This window comes from Mercenaria mercenaria, chromosome 12 (genome assembly GCF_021730395.1).
Source record: "Mercenaria mercenaria strain notata chromosome 12, MADL_Memer_1, whole genome shotgun sequence".
In the NCBI taxonomy this organism is placed as follows: Eukaryota; Metazoa; Mollusca; class Bivalvia; order Venerida; family Veneridae; genus Mercenaria; species Mercenaria mercenaria.
This window is the reverse complement of record NC_069372.1, coordinates 12,216,855-12,237,502: the sequence shown is the minus strand read 5'-3', so window position 1 is coordinate 12,237,502 and position 20,648 is coordinate 12,216,855. Positions and strand designations below refer to the sequence as shown.

At 34.3% G+C, this 20,648-nt stretch overlaps 1 protein-coding gene across 22 annotated transcripts in view; it reads left to right on the top strand.

The window, feature by feature from the left end:
- Positions 1-20,648, top strand: part of LOC123534731 (inositol hexakisphosphate and diphosphoinositol-pentakisphosphate kinase 2-like) — a 99,532-nt gene that overhangs the window by 63,762 nt on the left and 15,122 nt on the right. For 7 of the 22 annotated variants that reach the window (XM_053519212.1, XM_053519218.1, XM_053519213.1 and 4 more), the window contains 4 exons: positions 6,033-6,131; positions 8,753-8,791; positions 13,972-14,052; positions 17,985-18,053. In XM_053519212.1, coding sequence (XP_053375187.1) covers positions 6,033-6,131; positions 8,753-8,791; positions 13,972-14,052; positions 17,985-18,053 — 288 coding nt within the window. The remainder of the gene's footprint in view (positions 1-6,032; positions 6,132-8,752; positions 8,792-13,971; positions 14,053-17,984; positions 18,054-20,648) is intronic. The other 15 variants (XM_053519229.1, XM_053519228.1, XM_053519226.1 and 12 more) reach the window with 8 other exon arrangements.

Below are 20,648 nucleotides of genomic sequence, written 5' to 3'. Positions count from 1 at the left end.
ATATTGTTGATAAATTCCATGTGATTAAAATTTGAAAACCTGTCTTTGCACTGTGTAAGAATCTGACCAGTCAGTGAGAACAATGTACTAAAATCAACTTCTTTGAATGCAAATTTTACAGTAGATTGACACCGAAAGTTGAAGAAACCATTCACCATTTTCATTTCAGATTTTTCGTTCACAAAATTTCCCGGGCTTGTGCAAAAGTCACTCGCATTTTACAAAATGTACTAGACTAAGTATTTTGTGAGTCTGCAAGCTTAAATTCGAACCCTGCCATGCCATGGCAATGGCGGAAAGGCAATTAGTGTTATTTTCCTGCCTGTATGTGTTTTCTTATAAACAATGTACTGTCACAAACATTGTCATGCATGGTGATATTTTGAAATAACTTGTCACAAAATATCACAGAAAGAAGACATTGTGTATGCGAGCATAGTCGAGATCTCAAAGTTTTAGGTCATAAAGGGAAGCCTAAATTTAGTACATCTTCCCAAAAAGTCAAGGTTATAGTAGTTGACTGAAGCTTAGGTAATTTTCTGAAACATAGTCCAACTGTCAGTATGAAATTATTCATAGGACACATACTTTATGTGTCTTTAATATCACAGTTTGGGGACATTTGTGTCCTATGGACACCTTTCTGGCCATACAACTATTTCTGCAGAAAAGTTAAATACACTGTTTATTTTTGGCAAAATAACAAGCAAGAATACAGGCCTATATGAAACAAAGTCTTTCCAGTGGTGAGATGTCTATTGTCTCTAACCCTTACCATGTTGAACACGGTTCATTCCGCCTTTGCGACCAGTGTAGATCATGATCAGCCAGCGCATCTGTGCAGTCTGATTATGATCTGCACTGTTCGCTATTCAGCCAGTATCAGGAACCTAACTTAATGGCTGGTTTTGTTTTTTTCCAGACACAAAGAAATTTAACCCTTAGCCTGCTGCAGGCGAGTTTAACAGCCTTTGCAAACAGCTTGGAACCAGTTCAGACGCCGATTAAATCGGATTCTGATCAGGTTCCAAGCTGTTTGCTACTCTGACAATATTTCCTCCAATTTTGGAGCAAATTGAATGAACTTTACAATTTTAGCAGACGACATTTCCAGCAGACGACAATTTATCTAGCATGCTAAAGGTTAATAGATAAAGCTTTCAGACTTTATGTAATGATTATGCACCCCTTGAGGAGGATCTATATTGTTTATACTGGTACACAGGTGAAAGTCACAATGAACCAGGTTTATAAATAAATCTAAAATCTAAAAACTAAATAAGGTTTCTAGACTCCTAAGCCATGAAGAATAACTGCTTTCAACTTTACACAATAACGTAATACTACTAGAGGACGATCCCTATTATTTAATTTGATAGTGAAAACACAAATTAAAGAGGCTAAAGCTTATTTTGACGAGATAATCCTGGCTATTCAATAGGCAGTTGTATTTGACAGTTTCTGCAGACTTAAGTGGGTACAAGGAATGAATTTCACAATCATGTTCAATGTGCCAAGGGCAGATAATCCAGAAAAAGTAGCTTTTTGTTGTATACATGTTCTTATTTAGTATCTGAATGCTTAGTTCATACACAACTTCTTGACTGATAGTTTCGGGACATGTTGTCCCTTGCACACAAACATAGATTGGTCATCAACTAGAAACTAAAAATTCTTCCTTCTGTTTTGCTTATAGCATAAAATAGACATTTTTTTCTCATAATTCTGTAGCATGACTGGGTTAATTTTGGGAAAAGTGGGAAAAGGGATGAATAGAAAAAAGGGAACATTGAGAAATAACTCTAGCAATTGTTTTCAGACATGAAAATTTGTTTTTGTTTGCAATTAAACTTTGATGAATATCTGCATATTAAAAAAAATCGGGGAAAAAATGGATTGCGTTGAATAATGTGGAGTACTCTTGGAAGAATTCTTGTGAAGCTATTTTATGTATAATAAAAAACCGCAGGTATTGTTCCTACTAAATTCTATTATCAGTGTCTATGAGAACTTTTCAGCCCAGGGCTTTTATCTGTCCACATGCTAAGTAATCAGATTACCTTCTGGCCTGCATATATATATCAATATTTATTGTGCAAGTGACTTGATAAAGGTGTTGTCACAGAGAGAAACTATTTTATTTCAATGTATACAAGATGGTGGAATCAGCCAACAGTATGTAGCATAGTTTGGTATTGTACAGGGTACACAAAAGTCATTTAAACTTTGAAAGGTAAATGTGGACATCTCTTGCTTTACAAAAAAACCTAGATCTTTTTCTAGCTTAATAACACAATCACTTACGAAAAATGGCAGATTCACTTACTAGCTGTTAGTTGTTTTGCTCTGCTAAACAATTTTTCTTGGTTCTGCTGCGATCATGTTGGTCTTTGCTTGACATGTTATGTGAAAAAAAATGTTATGTGAGCATTTTACTCCTGAAATAACTTTGAAATTCATCATGGGAACATATTTTAGGTCATTCACCACAAATGCAATTTGGTGTCATATTTCAGTATTATTCTACCGTCTGTTAGAATGCAAAACATTTTTCTTGCATCATCAGTCAGGGGTGTAACTGTTTTAAGTTATGTAACCTATTTCAGTTACTTTTTCAAGCATTTTATAACCTGTATTAGTTATAAAATATAGTTAACTCAGGTAAGTTATTTAAAAAAAGTCTTTTTGCTGTTTTCACAAAGTGACCTTTAAAGTGAAATTAGTAGCAAACTGAGGTTAATCAAATTCTCTTTTAGTCTGAGCATGACCTGATAAGCATAATGGGATAATAATGAGATATTAAGAGTTTTATAGCTTAAAAGCTTTTGCGTAAAACTTTATCAGCCTTGCGTAAAAAATTTTACTGCATAGCTGGAAAGATAAAAGGTCAAGGATTCAGGAAATAATTGCATTAGTCTCTTTCAAAATGAGGAATTAGCACAGGAGGGCTTTGTAATATTTTATGATAACTGAAACAAGTTATGGAAGTTCAACCAATAACTCAGATGGGTTACAAATTGCGATAACTTGAAACAGTTACACCCCTGACTGATCATACATGACCTCCATTTTTTCCTCGTTTGGTTCTTATTTCGCACTGACACTGTAAAAAAAACAGGTTTTACATGAGAATTAAGGCTTATGACCTTGTTTTTTCTTTTAATAAAGTTGAGTATATAGATAGTACTATAATTTTCTTGTTGTTATTAATGTCTCAATCTTTATAACCTGGGAATGTCAGTATTGTCACAAGCAATGATTTATTTCCAGTTGACTGTGTATTGTAGATATTCAAATGTTTTCATTAAAATTTGTGATCATAGTACAGTGCAACCCCTCTAAACTGGACCCCTGAAAAGCAGAATATCTCCAAAGTGAGCAACAGTGTTTGTCTGAAATACACTCCTTCAGTTCTTCAATTGGAAATAGCCCCCACCCCCCACCCCTCCACTTCTACTCCAGAAACCACTTGAAACTGAACAAAAGCCTAGGTATAGTACTTTCTTCAGATACAAATAGCCCACTCTGCATCAAAAGCCACACAAACTGAATGGTTAAATTGGTCCTCGGGCTGATAATTTAGAGGGGTTCCAGTGTACAACATTAATTTTGTAGTCTTTCTCTGTATAAAAGACACATGTTCATTCAAATGTTTTTATTTTGGACCTGGAACTTGTTATGTGTTTGAAATACATGTAAGCTATATTCTATTTATTCAGCACCTGTTAAACATGTTGTTTATAACCAGTTTTCCTTTTATTATGAAGATGAAAGAATGGTTACAGTATAAATTATTCAAGACTTGGTTGGAAGTAACTGCTGCATAGGCCTTTTATAGGTGCAATAACGATTATTCAAATTTCAGTATTTGATCAACTGATTTAAGTAAATCTCGTATTTTTGTGATGTATCAAGTTAATTAGAAGTACTCTTCAATTGAAGACTATATTTAGTGCATAGGCCTTAATATTTCCTCTTCTGATACAGTTTGAAAAAATAATATCAGTACATAATTTCACAGAAAAATATTTACTGCAATTTAGGGCTTCATAAAGACAATGATAAACAATGATAAACTTATCCTCTCACAGAAGCTTTTTTAAGACTCCATAATGACTCTTGCTTTGATGATGTTCTTATTTAACCCTTAGCCTGCTGGCGGCAAGTGATTCTGCCTTTGCGACCAGTGCAGACCAAGATCAGCCTGCACATCCATGCAGTCTGATCATGGTCTGCACTGTTTGCTTTTCAGTCAGTAAATTTTCAGTGAACACCCCTTCACATAATAAATGGTACTGCTCAGATTGAATGATGGACCAGTCCATTTTAGAAATTTAGCAGGGTAAGGGTTAAAGATATACTATGCTCACATTTCTTTAAAATATTTTTTCCGTTAGATATTGATTGAAATGTAGAAAGAAAAATATTTAACTTGAGTAAGTAATTGGAAATTGCCTAAAACCACAATAAAATATCACATCTAGTAATAGTAAAACAGTAATTTGTGAAAAAGACTTCCAGTTTTTTTTAGTGGCATTACGTGTTTATCAGTGTGATGTAATTTAAACATAACATGTAATACACACATATTTGTTTATATAGATATTGTGTAGTTACTGTTCATATTTTTTATTATTATACCTCACATAAATATCCAATGCAAATTTCCCATTAGTTTAACTTGAATAATATATCATATTCCCCAGTAATTTTATATCTCATGCGCAAAATCGTTATTTTCTGTTTCTGCGCATGTGATATGATACACAATTTCATATCACCTGCGCAAAAGCGCTATTTTGTTTTTCTGCGCATGTGATAATAATTTTTCATATCTCCCGTTGAGTGATTGATACTTTTGCACTGAGTAAAAGACTGAGACGTTAACTTTTAAGAAGAGGTGCTTTTATAATTTAGGATTAAATTTCTTTCATTTGTGAACCCGGCCGATTTTTCTTTTATTAATGATTTGTTCTACGTGGCAAAAATTTCGAAAACAACTTTTTATCAAATATTGAATCGAAACTATTTCCATGAGATTGGAAATGATCTAACTTAAAGAAAATAAGTGCTCACACATAGGCCTATATGTTTCGTATAGAAATAATATAGTCATCGCCATTTTTCGAATGTGCAAACGTCTCGAATAAATCTATCAAAAATGTCTTATTACACAGAAGAGTCGCCATCCGAGTGCTAACAAGTAAGCACTCCTTAATTCAATCTCCATTATTTGGTAATTCATTTTTAACGTTAGATAAATCATTTAAATCATTATGTTGATATTACAGTAAATGTTTGACCTTAAATTTCATTTCGGTATAATAAAATAAATATTGCATTCCTGAGAGGGTGATATGAAAAATGTTCACCCCTCGAAATATGAATATAGACCTCGGCTGGCGCCTCGGTCGATATTCATATATCTCATGGTGAATATTTTTCATATCACCCTCTCAGGTATGCAATATTTATATAATATAGAATTTGGACATAACATATTTTTATATTCCACTGAGTGTAACAGTTTATAGTTAACCATTGATGCATGACAACTTACATTTGAAGAGATATTTTCTTCTTCTATTTTTGTTGCACTTTGTATTTTTAGCAATCATATATATTTCACACAGTAGTCATTCAAACATTGGGATCTTCATAGTTTTTTAATGAATTTTAAATTTGATTCACCCCAGATGGTGTCTTATTTATTACATTGTGATTTTTTGAACACCTGTTTTTCAGAAGACAGAAATTGTCATGAAGTAACAGTTCATAATGTTTTTGTTAGGTTTATCACATAACATGGTTCATTTAAGTTTCTTTACAAAGATATAATAGTGATAAAAATCTTCCTTTTTTTCTAGTACCTGAGACTTAGACATGTACATATAAATTGAAATACATGGAGCATATTATGTTGTTTTTGAATGGTGATTAACACATGTTTCATTTCCACAATGTCATGATTTTCACTGATATTATTTATGTTGTTTAATAAGAAAACCTTTACCATACCATTTTATTTTCAGCCACATTAGAGAAGCACTACTGTACCATTCACCTGCCAATAAAGGACAGCCACCATTCTTTTTCCAGTCTGCTATATCTAAACCCAGAGGCATTCAAAGGTTAGTATTCAAAGCTGAATTTACATATGGAACTGCATATTTACAGAGCAACATATTTTACCCTTGGTCTGGAAGGCTAAACAGTGTTACACGAGACAAGATATTCTTCTTAAAAATGGAGAAAAAAAAGCAACAATTTTAAAGTCAAAATGTTATTTCATGGAAATGCTTGAAAGGATGCAATCCTGCATATTACCAATCTTACACACCCAATGTTTATCCAGAATTGCACAGCAGTCCATTACCTCATATTTTGAGCCCTTTTGCAAACGATTTCTTTTAAAAACAAAATATCATTACTTCATATCAATTTAAAGACCTCAAAGTCTGAAAATCCTTTTTAGATTTTCAAAGCTTTTGAAATTGTCATCAGAAATGTAGTTAAATAATTTTAGTTGTCTGTTTTCCTTGTAAATTTAATTCATTCTGGTTTCTTAAAAAAAAAATTTCTTTAAAATTGCAATGTTGACTAAATTTATTGTTTGATCTCCGTAGTAGTTTCATAGCATCCTAGTTTTCTTCAAAGCAACATATAGGGGATATTTGTTTGTTTTAGTGTAAGATCGAAATATATTTCACCGAGTGAACACTACTTCACTGATGAATTTCAGTATTTCGCTGAAGAGTATAAAATAAATTGAATTAAACATTTTTTAATCTGAAATAAAAAAAAATAGTTTTTTTTTATTTGCTAGGCATTTGATAATGAAAAATATATATTTGGCCATAAAATTATAATGATTACAGATAAAACAAAAGTTTGTACAAGTTTCTACATACCACCAATTAAAAGTTTTTCTATTCTTGGAGAAGAACTTGCTTGAAAACCCTGTTACAGAATTTGTGAATGAAACAGTAATTACTAGGTCATGGTAATATAGTCAAGTACACAAAACATTATACATTTATCAGTTTAATAGTTTAGAGGGTAGTAATTATGTTAAGTTCTCTATCCTGCTCTACTATCTATTGGATCTAATCTCTTCTCTGGGGACCCATGGCCTTGCTGGTAAGGTTGTTGACTTCTAGTCCCTTACCCTCGTCACTGTCTGGTTGAAACCTTGGTTTTGGGATGTAGAATTCTTCACCAGCTGACTTATAGGTGGTTGGTCATTCTAAACAAATACCTGCCCATGTCTAAAACAGAGCCTGAGGGACTGCTGGTGTCTTCCTCCTTCAAGAGGTTGGTAACTGGCCATTGTGTCTGTGTGGCTCTAAACCCAACAAAAATTAATTTGAAATCATAGTTAAGTAGATGCTAACGCTATTATTTTCTCTTTTGCACCCATATATACTGGATCTAATCTTTTTTCTGGCAGTTGGCCTGTGCTTAATTCTCTAATTGGTTGAGTGACAACTTTTTATGAAAGAAATGGGGCAAAAAGCAAAAAAAAACCTGACATTATGACCTAAAATTGTGTCAAATGACATTAAACACAAAACAAAACATGAAATAAAACATTTTCCTGATGCAAAGAAATAGATAAATATTTATTCAAAGAAATGTTATTATTGTAAATGTAATTTAATGTGGCCATTCTATTATGCATTAATCCTATAAATTACATTTTTTTTTTGGTATGTCATGCTGGCATAGTAATGTACTTTGAATTTATTGCTAATGGTTTAATTTTTATCATATTGTTACTTCTTAATTGATTCACAGCATTTATCTCCCTTTTATGAATGAACAGAATTCTGTGATGTATTTAAAATAGTCATGTGTTACTTCATAAATTTTGTGTTCAATGCAGATTTATCTTTGCTAAGTTCATCATTGTGTAGCTTTAAATTTAACTTATACATAATACATAATTTAGAAACATCGTAAGTCAAAGGGAGATAAATGCTTAGTAAAAACTTCAAAGTTTTGTTCAAAGGTCATATAATTTATTTGCAGCTATTGTCTGCTTACTTTATTTGCACTGCCATTGCACTTTTAGTGGAGGCAATATTGTATTTTTATTCAATTTGGAGAATTCATAAAGTTTTGCTTCGTTAATTGCTTTTCTTTAATGACTAGGTTTATATTTTTAAAAGAAAAATTCAAACAACACCAAATCATAGAAAGAAACAGAAATATTGTCTTACATGAAATTTAAACAGCATATAAAACACATAATATATTACTCTAGTAAACGTGATTGTCAATTTATTGATAAATGCAGTAAATTCCAGAAAAGGACTACGTAAAGGGGCCACAATTCTGGAAAGTTCACCTTTAGAAATTCGCCTTTTTCAAAGAACTTTTACATATCTTTGTTTTGATGCATTTAGTTTAATACATTATGATGTCCCAGTGCTGAAATTTGACATTACTAGGTTTAACATAGTTTTCAGCAATTTTTAACATTCATTTCTTTACAAATGGCATTCATTTTCAAAGGGGGACAACTTTTTGAGAATATTTTAAGGATCCAGTCATATGGGACAATATGATAAGACATATATTGGACCTGTCAGTTAGATTATTGGTAAAGATGTTACTCATTTACCAAATATTTCTGTGGTTTGGGGATTAACTGCTTAACCTGAAGTCTGCATTAAAAACTTGATGGTTTATTAAGTCTAGATCATAATAATTATACAAAAAGCAATAATATCTTTTATTTAAATTGAAGAGATTATAATAAATAGCCATGTTGAGCTTGAAACTTTCGGTGAGTTACAAGTTACTGTTTGGGGTGGTGGAAAAGTGTGATCTGTTTAAAATGGGTCATTCAATACAGTTTCAATAAATATACATTGTTATATAATATATATAATATAATACAGAATTTTTTTGTTTTTATACATTAACTAAAGTGATAATTCTAAGTCCTGTGCCCACTGCTGTTGGGTGATAATACATAATTAGGGTTACAAACCATGCCTCTTAATGTAAAGGTTTAAGCTCTAGATATGAAATATGAAATACCCCTTTATATTATTAATAGTTCACCAGGAGCATGTTGGTCTTATCCAGTCTAGGTAATTGCTAGGGTACAATTTTAAGTTCATATAATTTTATATGGTGTAAAAATACTTAAATTATTTGATTTTAAACCTATAGAAGATTGTTTACAGTTTGAAGATCTCCTCTTAATTAATGTGTATTGAATGACCCAAATTAAGAAGTTAGTTTGTTGTGTGGCAGTTTTTCATGACACTCATTATACCCCCACCAACGAAGTTTGCGGGGTTAATATAGGAGTAAGCTTGTCGGTTGGTCTGCCTGTCTGTCTGTCGATCCGTTGCTTTTCATGTTTTCCGGACGGTAACTCTTGAAAGGCATGACAGATTTAAATAAATTTTGGTACACAGGTGTAACATTGTAAAATATAGGTCAAGTTTGACTTTGCCTACAAACCACCATTTTTTGATGTTCCTTAGTTATGTCCCCTTTCCAACTTAAAATTTGCCATAGGTCTATTAACTTTAACAATAATTGATAATTTCCAACCTTAAATATTTTGTATGCTATTAAAACAAAACATTACATAATTAACTGTATAATAACAGAAATCATTGTCTAATATAACACTAGGTTCTAACTGTCACAAACACTCTTTTCAGTTTTTTCACCTTCGAGTTAATCAACCTAAATTACACCTTGTGGCCATTTCTTTCTTATGGTTGCCATACTTCTGTGACAAGGCCGTATTGTGGGGGTATTATTTGTCACTCCTGTGACAGTTCTAGTTTAATTGTAAGTTTCTAGCTTGAAATGTCATAAAAAGGAAATGGCCGCAAGGTGGTTATTATGTCTCCCACCACGCAGTGGTGTGGGAGACATATTGATTTACCGATCTTCACCGAACTTCAACAAAATGTGTCTGCCAATAAGTGCTCGGCCAAGTTCGATAATTAGCCAAATCGGCGTAGGCACTTCAGAATTATGGCCCTTGAATTACCTAAAACACTAAGATTTCTTGTGCAGCTTTGCCCCTAAACTGATACCTATACTACTAGTAGTATAGGGGTCCTTTTGGTGTCAAGAAAGCGCATGCACATGTTGATTAAGTAAACAGTATATAAAGACTGACTTACTATTTAGATGATTAGGCAGTTGTGGGAGACATGCGCTTTTCTCAAAAGCATCTCTAGTGCATATTGATAGGAAATGACACGAACATTGGGCAGGGGTTCATTCATACTATGTTTGGCTTTGTAAAAGTGAGCTGCACTAAAATTCTTTCAGAAAAAATACATGTGAGTTTTGAATTTTGCATTTTAAGATAAAAGAACCACATTATTGAATTATATAATGATAAAAAATTACAGTATATTGCATTTATTGTACCAATAAAGAAATACAGTTAAGGTGGCATTAATTCTGCATAGAAACGTTGTCTAGAAATTTCTGTATGTCTTTCCCATTACCCATATTAAACTTCTCCTGTTTCACACTAATTTAGCTGTAGTTATCTTTCATTCAAAATACTAAGAAGTTAAGCTGTTATCTTAAAAATAACAAGCTGTTTTTACAATATGTCAATTCAGTTTCGTTACACTTTTGCACAAATATCTGTTCAGCTGTCAGTTTGTTTTATTTATAGAGATTACTGCTGCCAGTTCAGGTTTTGGTAGGCCATATACTTAAAAAAAATTTGCATTGATATGTCCGAATTTTTACAGTCATTCTTCTGATGGTATGTGGAAACAAAATGCAATGTTAACTTACATCCATTTTTGTCAGATGGCCTCTGGAAAATATGAATATGAAAAAGTAGCAGATGTTGAATGTTTGAAGCTTCTGCTTCTTTAACACTGACGTAGTGTACTTTAAAATCATACTTATATTTTTAGCTTGACTATTCGAAGAATAAGTAGAGCTATCCTACTCACCACGGCGTCGGCGTCACACCTTGGTTAAGTTTTTCGTACCAGTCCACATTTTGATAAAGTCTTTTGAGATAAAGCTTTGAAACTTTCAACACTTCTTTACCATCATCATGGCCAGTTATAGGCAAGAGCACGTAACTCCATCAAGGATTTTGGCTGAATTATGGCCCCTTTTGACTTAGAAATCATGGTTAAGTTTTTCGTACCAGTTCATATTTTGACAAAGTCTTTTAAGATAAAGCTTTGAAACTTTCAACACTTCTTTACCATCATCATGGCCAGTTATAGGCAAGAGTACATAACTCCATCAGGGATTTTGGCAGAATTATGGCCCCTTTCGACTTAGAAATCTTGGTTAATATTTCGTACCAGTTCATATTTTAACAAAGTCTTTTGAGATAAAGCTTTGAAACTTTCAACACCTGTTTACCCTCACCATGTCCAGTTATAGGCAAGAGTACATAACTCCAACAAGGATTTTGGCTGAGTTATGGCCCCTTTTGACTTAGAAATCTTGGTTAAGTTTTTCGTACCAGTTTATATTTTTTGTAAAGTGTTTGACATATGGCTTTGAAACTTTTATCACTCGTTTAGTACAATAGTCTCTATCTGTAGGAAAGAGAAAATAACTCTGTCATCTATTTTGGCTGAATTATGGCCCTTTTTAGCTCATCTGATTTTTTGAAAAAAAAATGATGAGTTATTGTCATCACTTGAGCGGTTGTCGGCGTCGGCGTCGGCGTCTGCGTCGGCGTTGCTTGGTTAAGTTTTATGTTTAGGTCAGCTTTTCTCCTAAACTATTAAAGCTATTGCTTTGAAACTTGGAATACTTGTTCACCATCATAAGCTGACCCTGTATAGCAAGAAACATAACTCCATCTTGCATTTTGCAAGATTTATGCCCCCTTTTGTACTTAGAAAATATCAGATTTCTTGGTTAAGTTTTATGTTTAGGTCAACTTTTCTCCTAAACTATCAAAGCTATTGCTTTAAAACTTGCAACACTTGTTCACCATCATAAGCTGACCCTGTACAGCAAGAAACATAACTCCATCCTGCTTTTTACAAGAATGATGGCCCCTTTTGGACTTAGAAAATATCAGATTTCTTGGTTAAGTTTTATGTTTAGGTCAACTTTTTCTCTTAAACCATCAAAGCTATTGCTTTAAAACTTGCAACTGTTGTTCACCATCATAAGCTGACCCTGTACAGCAAGCAACATAACTCCATCCTGCTTTTTGCAATAATTATTGCCCCTTTTGGACTTAGAAAAATCATTTTCTTGGTTGAATATTATGTTTAAGTCAACCTTTCTCATAAACTATCAAAGCTATTGCTTTAAAACTTGCAACAGTTTTTCACCATCATAAGTGGTCACTGTACATCAAGAAACATAACTCTATCCTGCTTTTTGCAAGAATGATGGCCCTTTATACAAAAAAAATCAGATGAGCGTCAGCACCCGCAAGGCGGTGCTCTTGTTGGACTTTGAAATTAGTTCTGTTTTCATACAAGTCCATGTTTTGTCAAAACTATATGACATATGGCTTTTAAACTTTGAACACATGTTTATCATTATGATTTCCATCTGTAGGCAAGAGTACATAACTATTTTGACTGAATTATGACAGTTTTTGGACTTTGAAATTGGCTCATATATTGCCATTTAGTGCAAGACTTATCGAAATCATAGTAATACAGGAACATTGTTTGTCTAATCTATTTATTTCTTTTGTCTGAATATCCGTGGAAATATTTTGACCCCATTCTTAAATCAATTCTTCGAATAGTCGAGCGTGCTGTCATCAGACAGCTCTTGTTAATACCCTGCCACAAGTGGTGGGGGTTATAGGAATGGTCTCTGTCCATCCGTCTATAACTATTGTGTCCACTCCAACTTAAACCCCTTGAAGGATTTTCATGAAACTTGGGTCAAATGATCATGAGTCAGCCATGATGGGTCAAGGTCACAACTCAAGGTCAAAGGTTTGAGCTTTCCATTTTCTGTCCACTCTGTATCTCCTAAATCCCTTGTAGGATTTTAATATGACTTAGCTGTAATATTGCCCTTCTGCTAAACCACTTAAAAGATTTTCTTGAAACTTTGGTCAAGTATTCACCTTATTGAGGTGGTTTGCAAAACCCATGAGTCATTTATGCAGGCTCAAGGTCAAGGTTACAACTAAAGGTATTGATGTCGTCATGTATGGACTATAAAATATACTTAACAATGTCAATGCTTCCACACATTGCCATCAACCCTTTCACTATCCATAACAATGGTGGGAGATATAGCTGTCTTTCAGACTGCCTTGTGTTTTTAGATTTAATACAGTAGAAACTCATTATAAATTACAGTGATATGTTACATGGGCTTATAACCTCTCTGATACATTGCTTTTGTCAAATTTTGTGTTTAACATTATGTTGATTGCTGAACAGATACAACTTGTGGCCTCGGCGCAAAACTGTACTATCTGCATTTCTTCTATTTGGCACAAAACTGTTTTATCTGCATCATTCTGTTCATTATTACTGTTATGGTAGCTGTGCGCTGAGGTGACAACATAATACGCTTAGGGATGTTGGTCACATGAAGAAGTGGTTTCTGTTGTGCCTCGGTAATGGATTTCTTGAGCAAAGTGGCACAGATTACAGGACAAATTTTGTTGTTTCTTTTGCCGATATTGAAAACAAAAAATAGGTTGGAGTTTCTTAGAGTTGATATGCCTGCTCAGTATTTAATTATTTTTAACAGTGAAGTGTTATTCTGCTCAAATAAGTGACTACCATTGAACAGATTATGTGAATAGCAAAATGATTATAATAATGATAATAAATAAACAAATTTGTTTTCGATGATGGCAAATAACACAGAATTAGTCTTGAAATCCATGACCATTTGCTCAGAAATCCATGACAGAGGCTCGTCAGAAGTCTCTTCCTTGTGTTACCGATATCCCTAAGTGTGACATAAAAATTATAATCACTATTATTCATTGATCTTTGACTGTAGGTAACTTGGCACCACCAGATATTACACGTTTTGGATCTTACAGTTCCCCTGCAATCTCTGACTTTCTCAATACTGATTGTGGTATGTTGCGTTCTCAAGTTCTCTTTCCTGTTCCAATGTTTATGCCCTGCACACACCTTCATGGCACAGTGCTTTAACCGTAAACCAAATTTAACCTTTTTTTTTTGCTAAACCTGATTTTCTTTTAAAACGTTCCAGATTGTAATTAAGGACAAGTTAGTTACTGATTTGTTTTGGGAAGTATGTTTTAACTAATTCTACAAGACTTAGTACTGGTGGAACGAAGCATTATTTTCATCCTTCAAAATTTTCTAGTTGCAAAATTGCTTACCAATGCTTCATTAGTGTGTTTGTTTTTCCATGCCATTTGCAGGAGTGAAAACTTTTAATTGACTGTATTATAGTTATGTCTCCCCAGAAAGGGGGAGACATATTGTTTTTGCCCCGTCCGTCCATGCGTATGTCACACTTCATTTCCGATCAATAACTGGAGAACCATTTGATCTAGAACCTTCAAACTTCATAGGGTTGTAGGACTGCTGGAGTAGACGACCCCTGTTGTTTTTGGGGTCACTCCATCAAAGGTCAAGGTCACAGGGGCCTGAACATTGAAAACAATTTCCGATCAATAACTAGAGAACCACTTGACCAAGAATGTTGAAACTTCATAGGATGATTGGTCATGTAGAGTAGATGACCCCTATTGTTTTTGGGGTCACTCCGTTAAAGGTCAAGGTCACAGGGGCCTGAACATTGAAAACCATTTCTGATCAATAACGAGTACCACTTGACCCAGAATGTTGAAACTTCATAGGATGATTGTACATGCAAAGTAGATGATCCCTATTGATTTTGGGGTCACTCAGTTAAAGGTCAAGGTCACAGGGGCCTGAACATTGAAAACCATTTCCGGTCAGTAACTTGAGAACCACTTGACCCAGAATGTTGAAACTTAATAGGATGATTGGTCATGCAGAGTAGATGACCCCTATCGATTTTGGGATCACTTTGTTAAAGGTCAAGGTCACAGGGGCCTGAACATGGAAAACCATTTCCGATCAATAACTTGAGAACCTCTTGACCCTGAGAATGTTAAAACTTCATAGGATAATTGGACATGCAGAGTAAATGACCCCAATTAATTTTGGGGTCACTCTATTAAAGGTCAAGGTCACAGGGGCCTGAACATGGAAAACCATTTCCGGTCAGTAACTTGAGAACCACTCTACCCAGAATGTTGAAACTTCATAGGATGATTGGTCATGCAGAGTAAATGACCCCTATTGTTTTTGGGGTCACTCCGTTAAAGGCCAAGGTCACAGGAGCCTGAACATTGAAAACCATTTCTGATCAATAACTTGAGAACCTCTTGATCCAGAATGTTGAAACTTCATAGGATGATTGAACATGCAGAGTAGATGACCCCAAGCGATTTTGGGGTCACTCTGTTAAAGTTCAAGGTCACAGCAGCCTGAACATGGAAAACAATTTCCGATCAATAACTTGAGAACCACTTGACCCAGAATGTTGAAACTTCATAGGATGATTGAACATGCAGAGTAGATGACCCCTATTGATTTTTGGATCAGTCTTTTAAAGGTAAAGGTCACAGGGGCCGGGTCTTGTAAAATCATTTCCGGAAAATAACTAGAGAACCACTTGACCTAGAATGTTGAAACTTAATAGGATGATTGGACATGCAGAGTAGATGACCCCTATTTATTTTGGAGTCACTTGATCAAAGGTCAAGGTCACAGGAGCCTGAACAGTGACTTGAGAACTACTAGGCCAAGAGTGTTGAAACTTAGCGGGATGACTGGACATGCCAAGTAGATGATCCCTATTGCAGCCAACCATCAGTGTCTCTTTGACTTTCACTCCTGACCCCTATTGACTTCTTGCCTATAAGACTTTGCATTGGGGGAGACATGGGCTTTTTATACGCCCGAAGGGACGTATTATGTTATGATGCTGGTGTCCGCCTGTCCGTCTGTCTGTCCGTTAGCAATTTCGTGTCCGCTCTGTAACTCTTGAACCCCTTGAAGGGTTTCAAGGAAACTTTACACAAATGTTCACCACACCGAGACGATGTGCAGAGCGCATGTTTTGATATCTCGCTTCAAGGTCAAGGTCACAGTTAGGAGTCAAAGGTCATATCACTTTGTTTCGTCTGTCCGCTCTGTAACTCTTGAACTCAAAGAAACTTGACACAAATGTTCACCACACCAAGACGACGTGCAGAGCGCATGTTCCGGATGACTTGCTTGAAGGTCAAGGTCACACTTAGGGGTCAAAAGTCATGTCAGTTTGTTTCGTGTCTGCTCTGTAACTCTTGAACTGCTGGAAGGATTTCAAAGAAACTTTGCAGAAATGTTCACCACATTGTAACGATGTGCAGAGCGTATGTTCCGGATGACTCGCTTCAAGGTCAAGGTCACACTTAAGGGTCAAAGGTCATATATGACTTTGCTTTGTGTATATTGCTCTGCATTGCAGTGCTCTTGGTTTTATTTGGCAGATCTCTTTTTAGCTCATCTGATTTTTTGAAAAAAAATGATGAGTTATTGTCATCACTTGAGCGGTTGTCGGCGTCGGTTGTACAGCAAGCAACATAACTCCATCCTGCTTTTTGCAATAATTATTGCCCCTTTTGGACTTAGAAAAATCATTTTCTTGGTTGAATATTATGTTTAAGTCAACTTTTCTCATAAACTATCAAAGCTATTGCTTTAAAACTTGCAACAGTTTTTCACCATCATAAGTGGACACTGTACATCAAGAAACATAACTCTATCCTGCTTTTTGCAAGAATGATGGCCCTTTTTAGACTTAGAAAATCATTGGTAGGACAATATTTCTATTATACAAAAAAAATCAGATGAGCGTCAGCACCCGCAAGGCGGTGCTCTTGTTTGTACTTACAATAATTTTTTTTTTTGAATTACTTCCTTTTTATGTTACTATAAATAGTTTATTTTGAAACTTTTTTATTATTGGCCCTAGGGAAAAACCGAGACCACTTTTCTGTGGTACAACATGGATGGTACCTCCAATTTTAAGGTGTATTTTTACATACCTGTACCTGATAAGGATTTTTTTGTAGACTTTGAATATTTTTTTTGTGGACTTGGATTTGTTTTTTGAAGTTTTCCTTTTGTTGTTCCAGTCCTTTGGGGCTACAACAGTCAAGTTCTTAAAATTTTGCTCCCATCCTATGATGTAAGCCTGCGGGCGTATATTGCCCCGCTTGGCGGCGCTCTTGTTTACAAAAGCATCTTCTAGTTAAAAGTTGTTTAGCAGAATATGTATTATATAATTTGCGTAATTTAGATATTAATTATTGAAGATCTGATCAGTTGGAAAAGTTTTCTATTTCAATAGAAACAAAATTTAGTGTCATTATCATGTATTTAAGTTCTTACCTCCATTATAAGAATAATGATGAAAGGTCAAGGTCAGGTATTAGTTTAAGGTGTGTATGTTGTATTGTGTCTCGGTTGACCTTTGTCAATTTTTGAAGCAAGGCCAATTTGTTGGTTAGAATTTCCTTATGCTTGGTGTGCAATAACTTTGTAGCAGTTCATCATGAATGTTTTCATAGACTTCGAGGGTCTTTAGATCTAAAAATGAAAAAAAAAAATCAACTAATGAATCATATATAACAAACTTGGCCAATTCTTTGTGTTATTTCTTCATAATGTTCAAGATTTATATGTAAAATAGATAGATAATTACTGTAACGAAATAATTATAACAGTCTTATTTTCACAGTTAAGCTTGACAATGTTTGAAGTTTGCTTCCAAATAAACACAACTATAGAACATTTTAAACAGTTAACATACACCATTTAGTTAAATCACTGTTAAAATAAATACAGATAATTTATCATTGGTGCATAGTTATTGTGTATTTGTTGCATTTCTTTTACATTTTGTTTACATTAACAAGTTTGCGTTTGCTCTAACACTTTTGTTCCTATAATTCACCTTAGAGAAGTGCAGAACACAACTGGAAACCAAAGTGAGACTCCAAAGTTGCCTGTACTTCAGTTGTGGTAATGGTAAAGATCACACTTACACAAAAAATGGGTTATTTTTGTTGTTCTTTTGTGTTAGTTTTATTTTAAAGGATTTCATATAAGATCAGGATGAACTATTTTTCTTGTTTGGAACTGACGGAGTAAGTACAAAACTGTGATTATTAAAGTAACTTTCTAACATTACCCATGATAAAAGAAAAAAAGGGCTGTTCTTTTGCTACACTCTTTGTTTGTCATTTAATGTTTTATTAACCAGGATTTCTTGAAAATACTGGTTATCAGATTGAGGTATGGCATATGATTTGGCAGGTAGTTTGGCATATAGGGGCCTGTTTTGGGTGTCCAGTCAATAACTGAAGATTGACATATTTTGAACAAAGCTAAGGTCAAGATCACTTTTTACTAAACATAGAAAAACAATTTACAGCAAGTAACTCTTAATATTTAGGAGTGAGACATTGTAATGAAACTAATGGTACATAGGTATTTCATAAAAAGGTAAAGGTTTGGGTAGCATTTAGGTTCAGTTGGTTAAGGGCAAGGGCACTGTTGCTGAAAATGGAAGCAGTTTTCGGCCTGTATTTTCAGTTTGGAATGATCTATTCCAGCCACATGTAGCCCTAAATTAATCATACATGCATAGTAACAAATTTTGATTGTTTTACATCACAGTTTATACTACATTTCTATAAACAAAGTGTACCAGTTAAGACATTTCAAGTAGAAATAGTTACAGTTGCTTTTCAAGTTATAAAATTTCAAATTACAGTCTTGATTCCTGTAGTCACATTAGTGCTTGTTTTGTTCACATTTGAGTTTTACAAAAGGGGCCTTTATGTCCGAGTGGTTAAAGTCACTTCAAAACAGAAGTTGTAACCTCATCACTGTTGGTTCGAAACTTCTCTTGGAATATAGGAGTGTAAAAAATCTTACATTGTGAGGAAGGTCACTGGTCTACCCAGGTTGTCTGCCTCTGCCTTAAATAGTGCCTGGAAAGGCACCTGGGTTCTTCCTACAAAATCAGTTGAAAAGTTGCCATATGCATGATGTAACTTTTGTCAGTGTGACATAAAGGTAGTTCTGCACCTTTGAAAAACCGAAAGTTGAATGGTGTAACATCATTTTTCAATTAAAAATTAAAAGAAATTCGGATCCAGCATACAGAAATTTAAAAAATGCATTAATTGATTGAACCAGCAATTTTTCTTTCTTTCTTTCATCAGATTAAATTTATGACTAGAACTTCCAACATATGAAAAAATTCCAAATATTAGGTCATAAACTCAGCTTGTAATTTGTGAATCTCTGAAATCTTGGGCAAATATCTCAAAAATAAGCACACTGACATTTTATTTAACAAAAAGAAAGACAATATCAATTTGTAACTTGGAGAAGTATCATTAATATAGGCATTGTACTAATAAACTTTGATAATGTGACAGTTGACCTAAATCCAATCGACACTATTTATTTTCCAATACAGGTAAATCTAATATTTGCTTTACAATAGATCTATGACGGATTATCTTTGAACATCCCTGGACTTTTTGGACTCAACTGCCACATTATCAAAGTTTATTAGTAGACATTAAGTTTTTCTATAATCGAAAATGTGAAACTACGAAAGTTTTATTGAAGTACAATTTCTTCAGATCAAGCACACAACCCTCTACTTTTGAGCTTGACTATACAAAGTACGGAGAGCTCTCCTACTCGACCCTCCGTTGCAGGTGTCAGCATCCTTCTGCGTCCGCACCTTGGTTAAAGTTTTTATGCCCTTTCTCTTTTTCTCTGTGATTACATGATTGATTTGTTTTAAACTTAATATAGTTATTCCTCATCATCACCCACATTATATGGCAGAAGGGTCATAACTCTTGCACCAATATTTCATGAATTATCCCCCCGTTTTTAGCTTGCCTGAGCCAAAGGCTCATTTATGTGAGCTTCTGTGACCACTTGATGTCTGTCATGCGTCTGTCAACAATTTCTTGTCTGCACAATAGTGGTTTCATTTATGATTTAATTTTAACCAAACTTGCACACAACTTGTACCACCATAAGATCTTGGTTCCTTTCTTGAACCATCCATATCCCACCATGGGTTCCAGAGTTACAGCTCCTGAAAGGCAGAAAACTGGCTATTTTGGTCTTGTCTTATGATTTGATTTTAACCAAACTTGCACACAACTTATATCACTATATGATCTCAGTTCTTTTCTTGAATGAGGCATATTCCTTTATGGGTTCTAGAGTTACAGCCTATGAAAGGTCCAGAAATTGGCTATTTTGGTCTTGTCTGCACAATAGCAGTTTCATTTATAATTGGATTTTAACCAAACTTACACACAACTCGTATCAACATAAAATCTTAGTTCCTTTTTTGCAACAGCCATATCCAACCATGGGTTCCAGAGTTACGGCCCTTGAAAGGGCAAAAATTGGCTATTTTGGTCTTGTCTGCGTGATCATAGTGGTTTCATTTGAGATTTGATTTTAACCAAACTTGCACATAACTTGTATCACCATAAGATCGCCTAATATTCTTTAATACTTTTGATACAGACTTTAAGCTTTTGTCCAATATCTTCATCCACATTGTAGTCATAAATCACT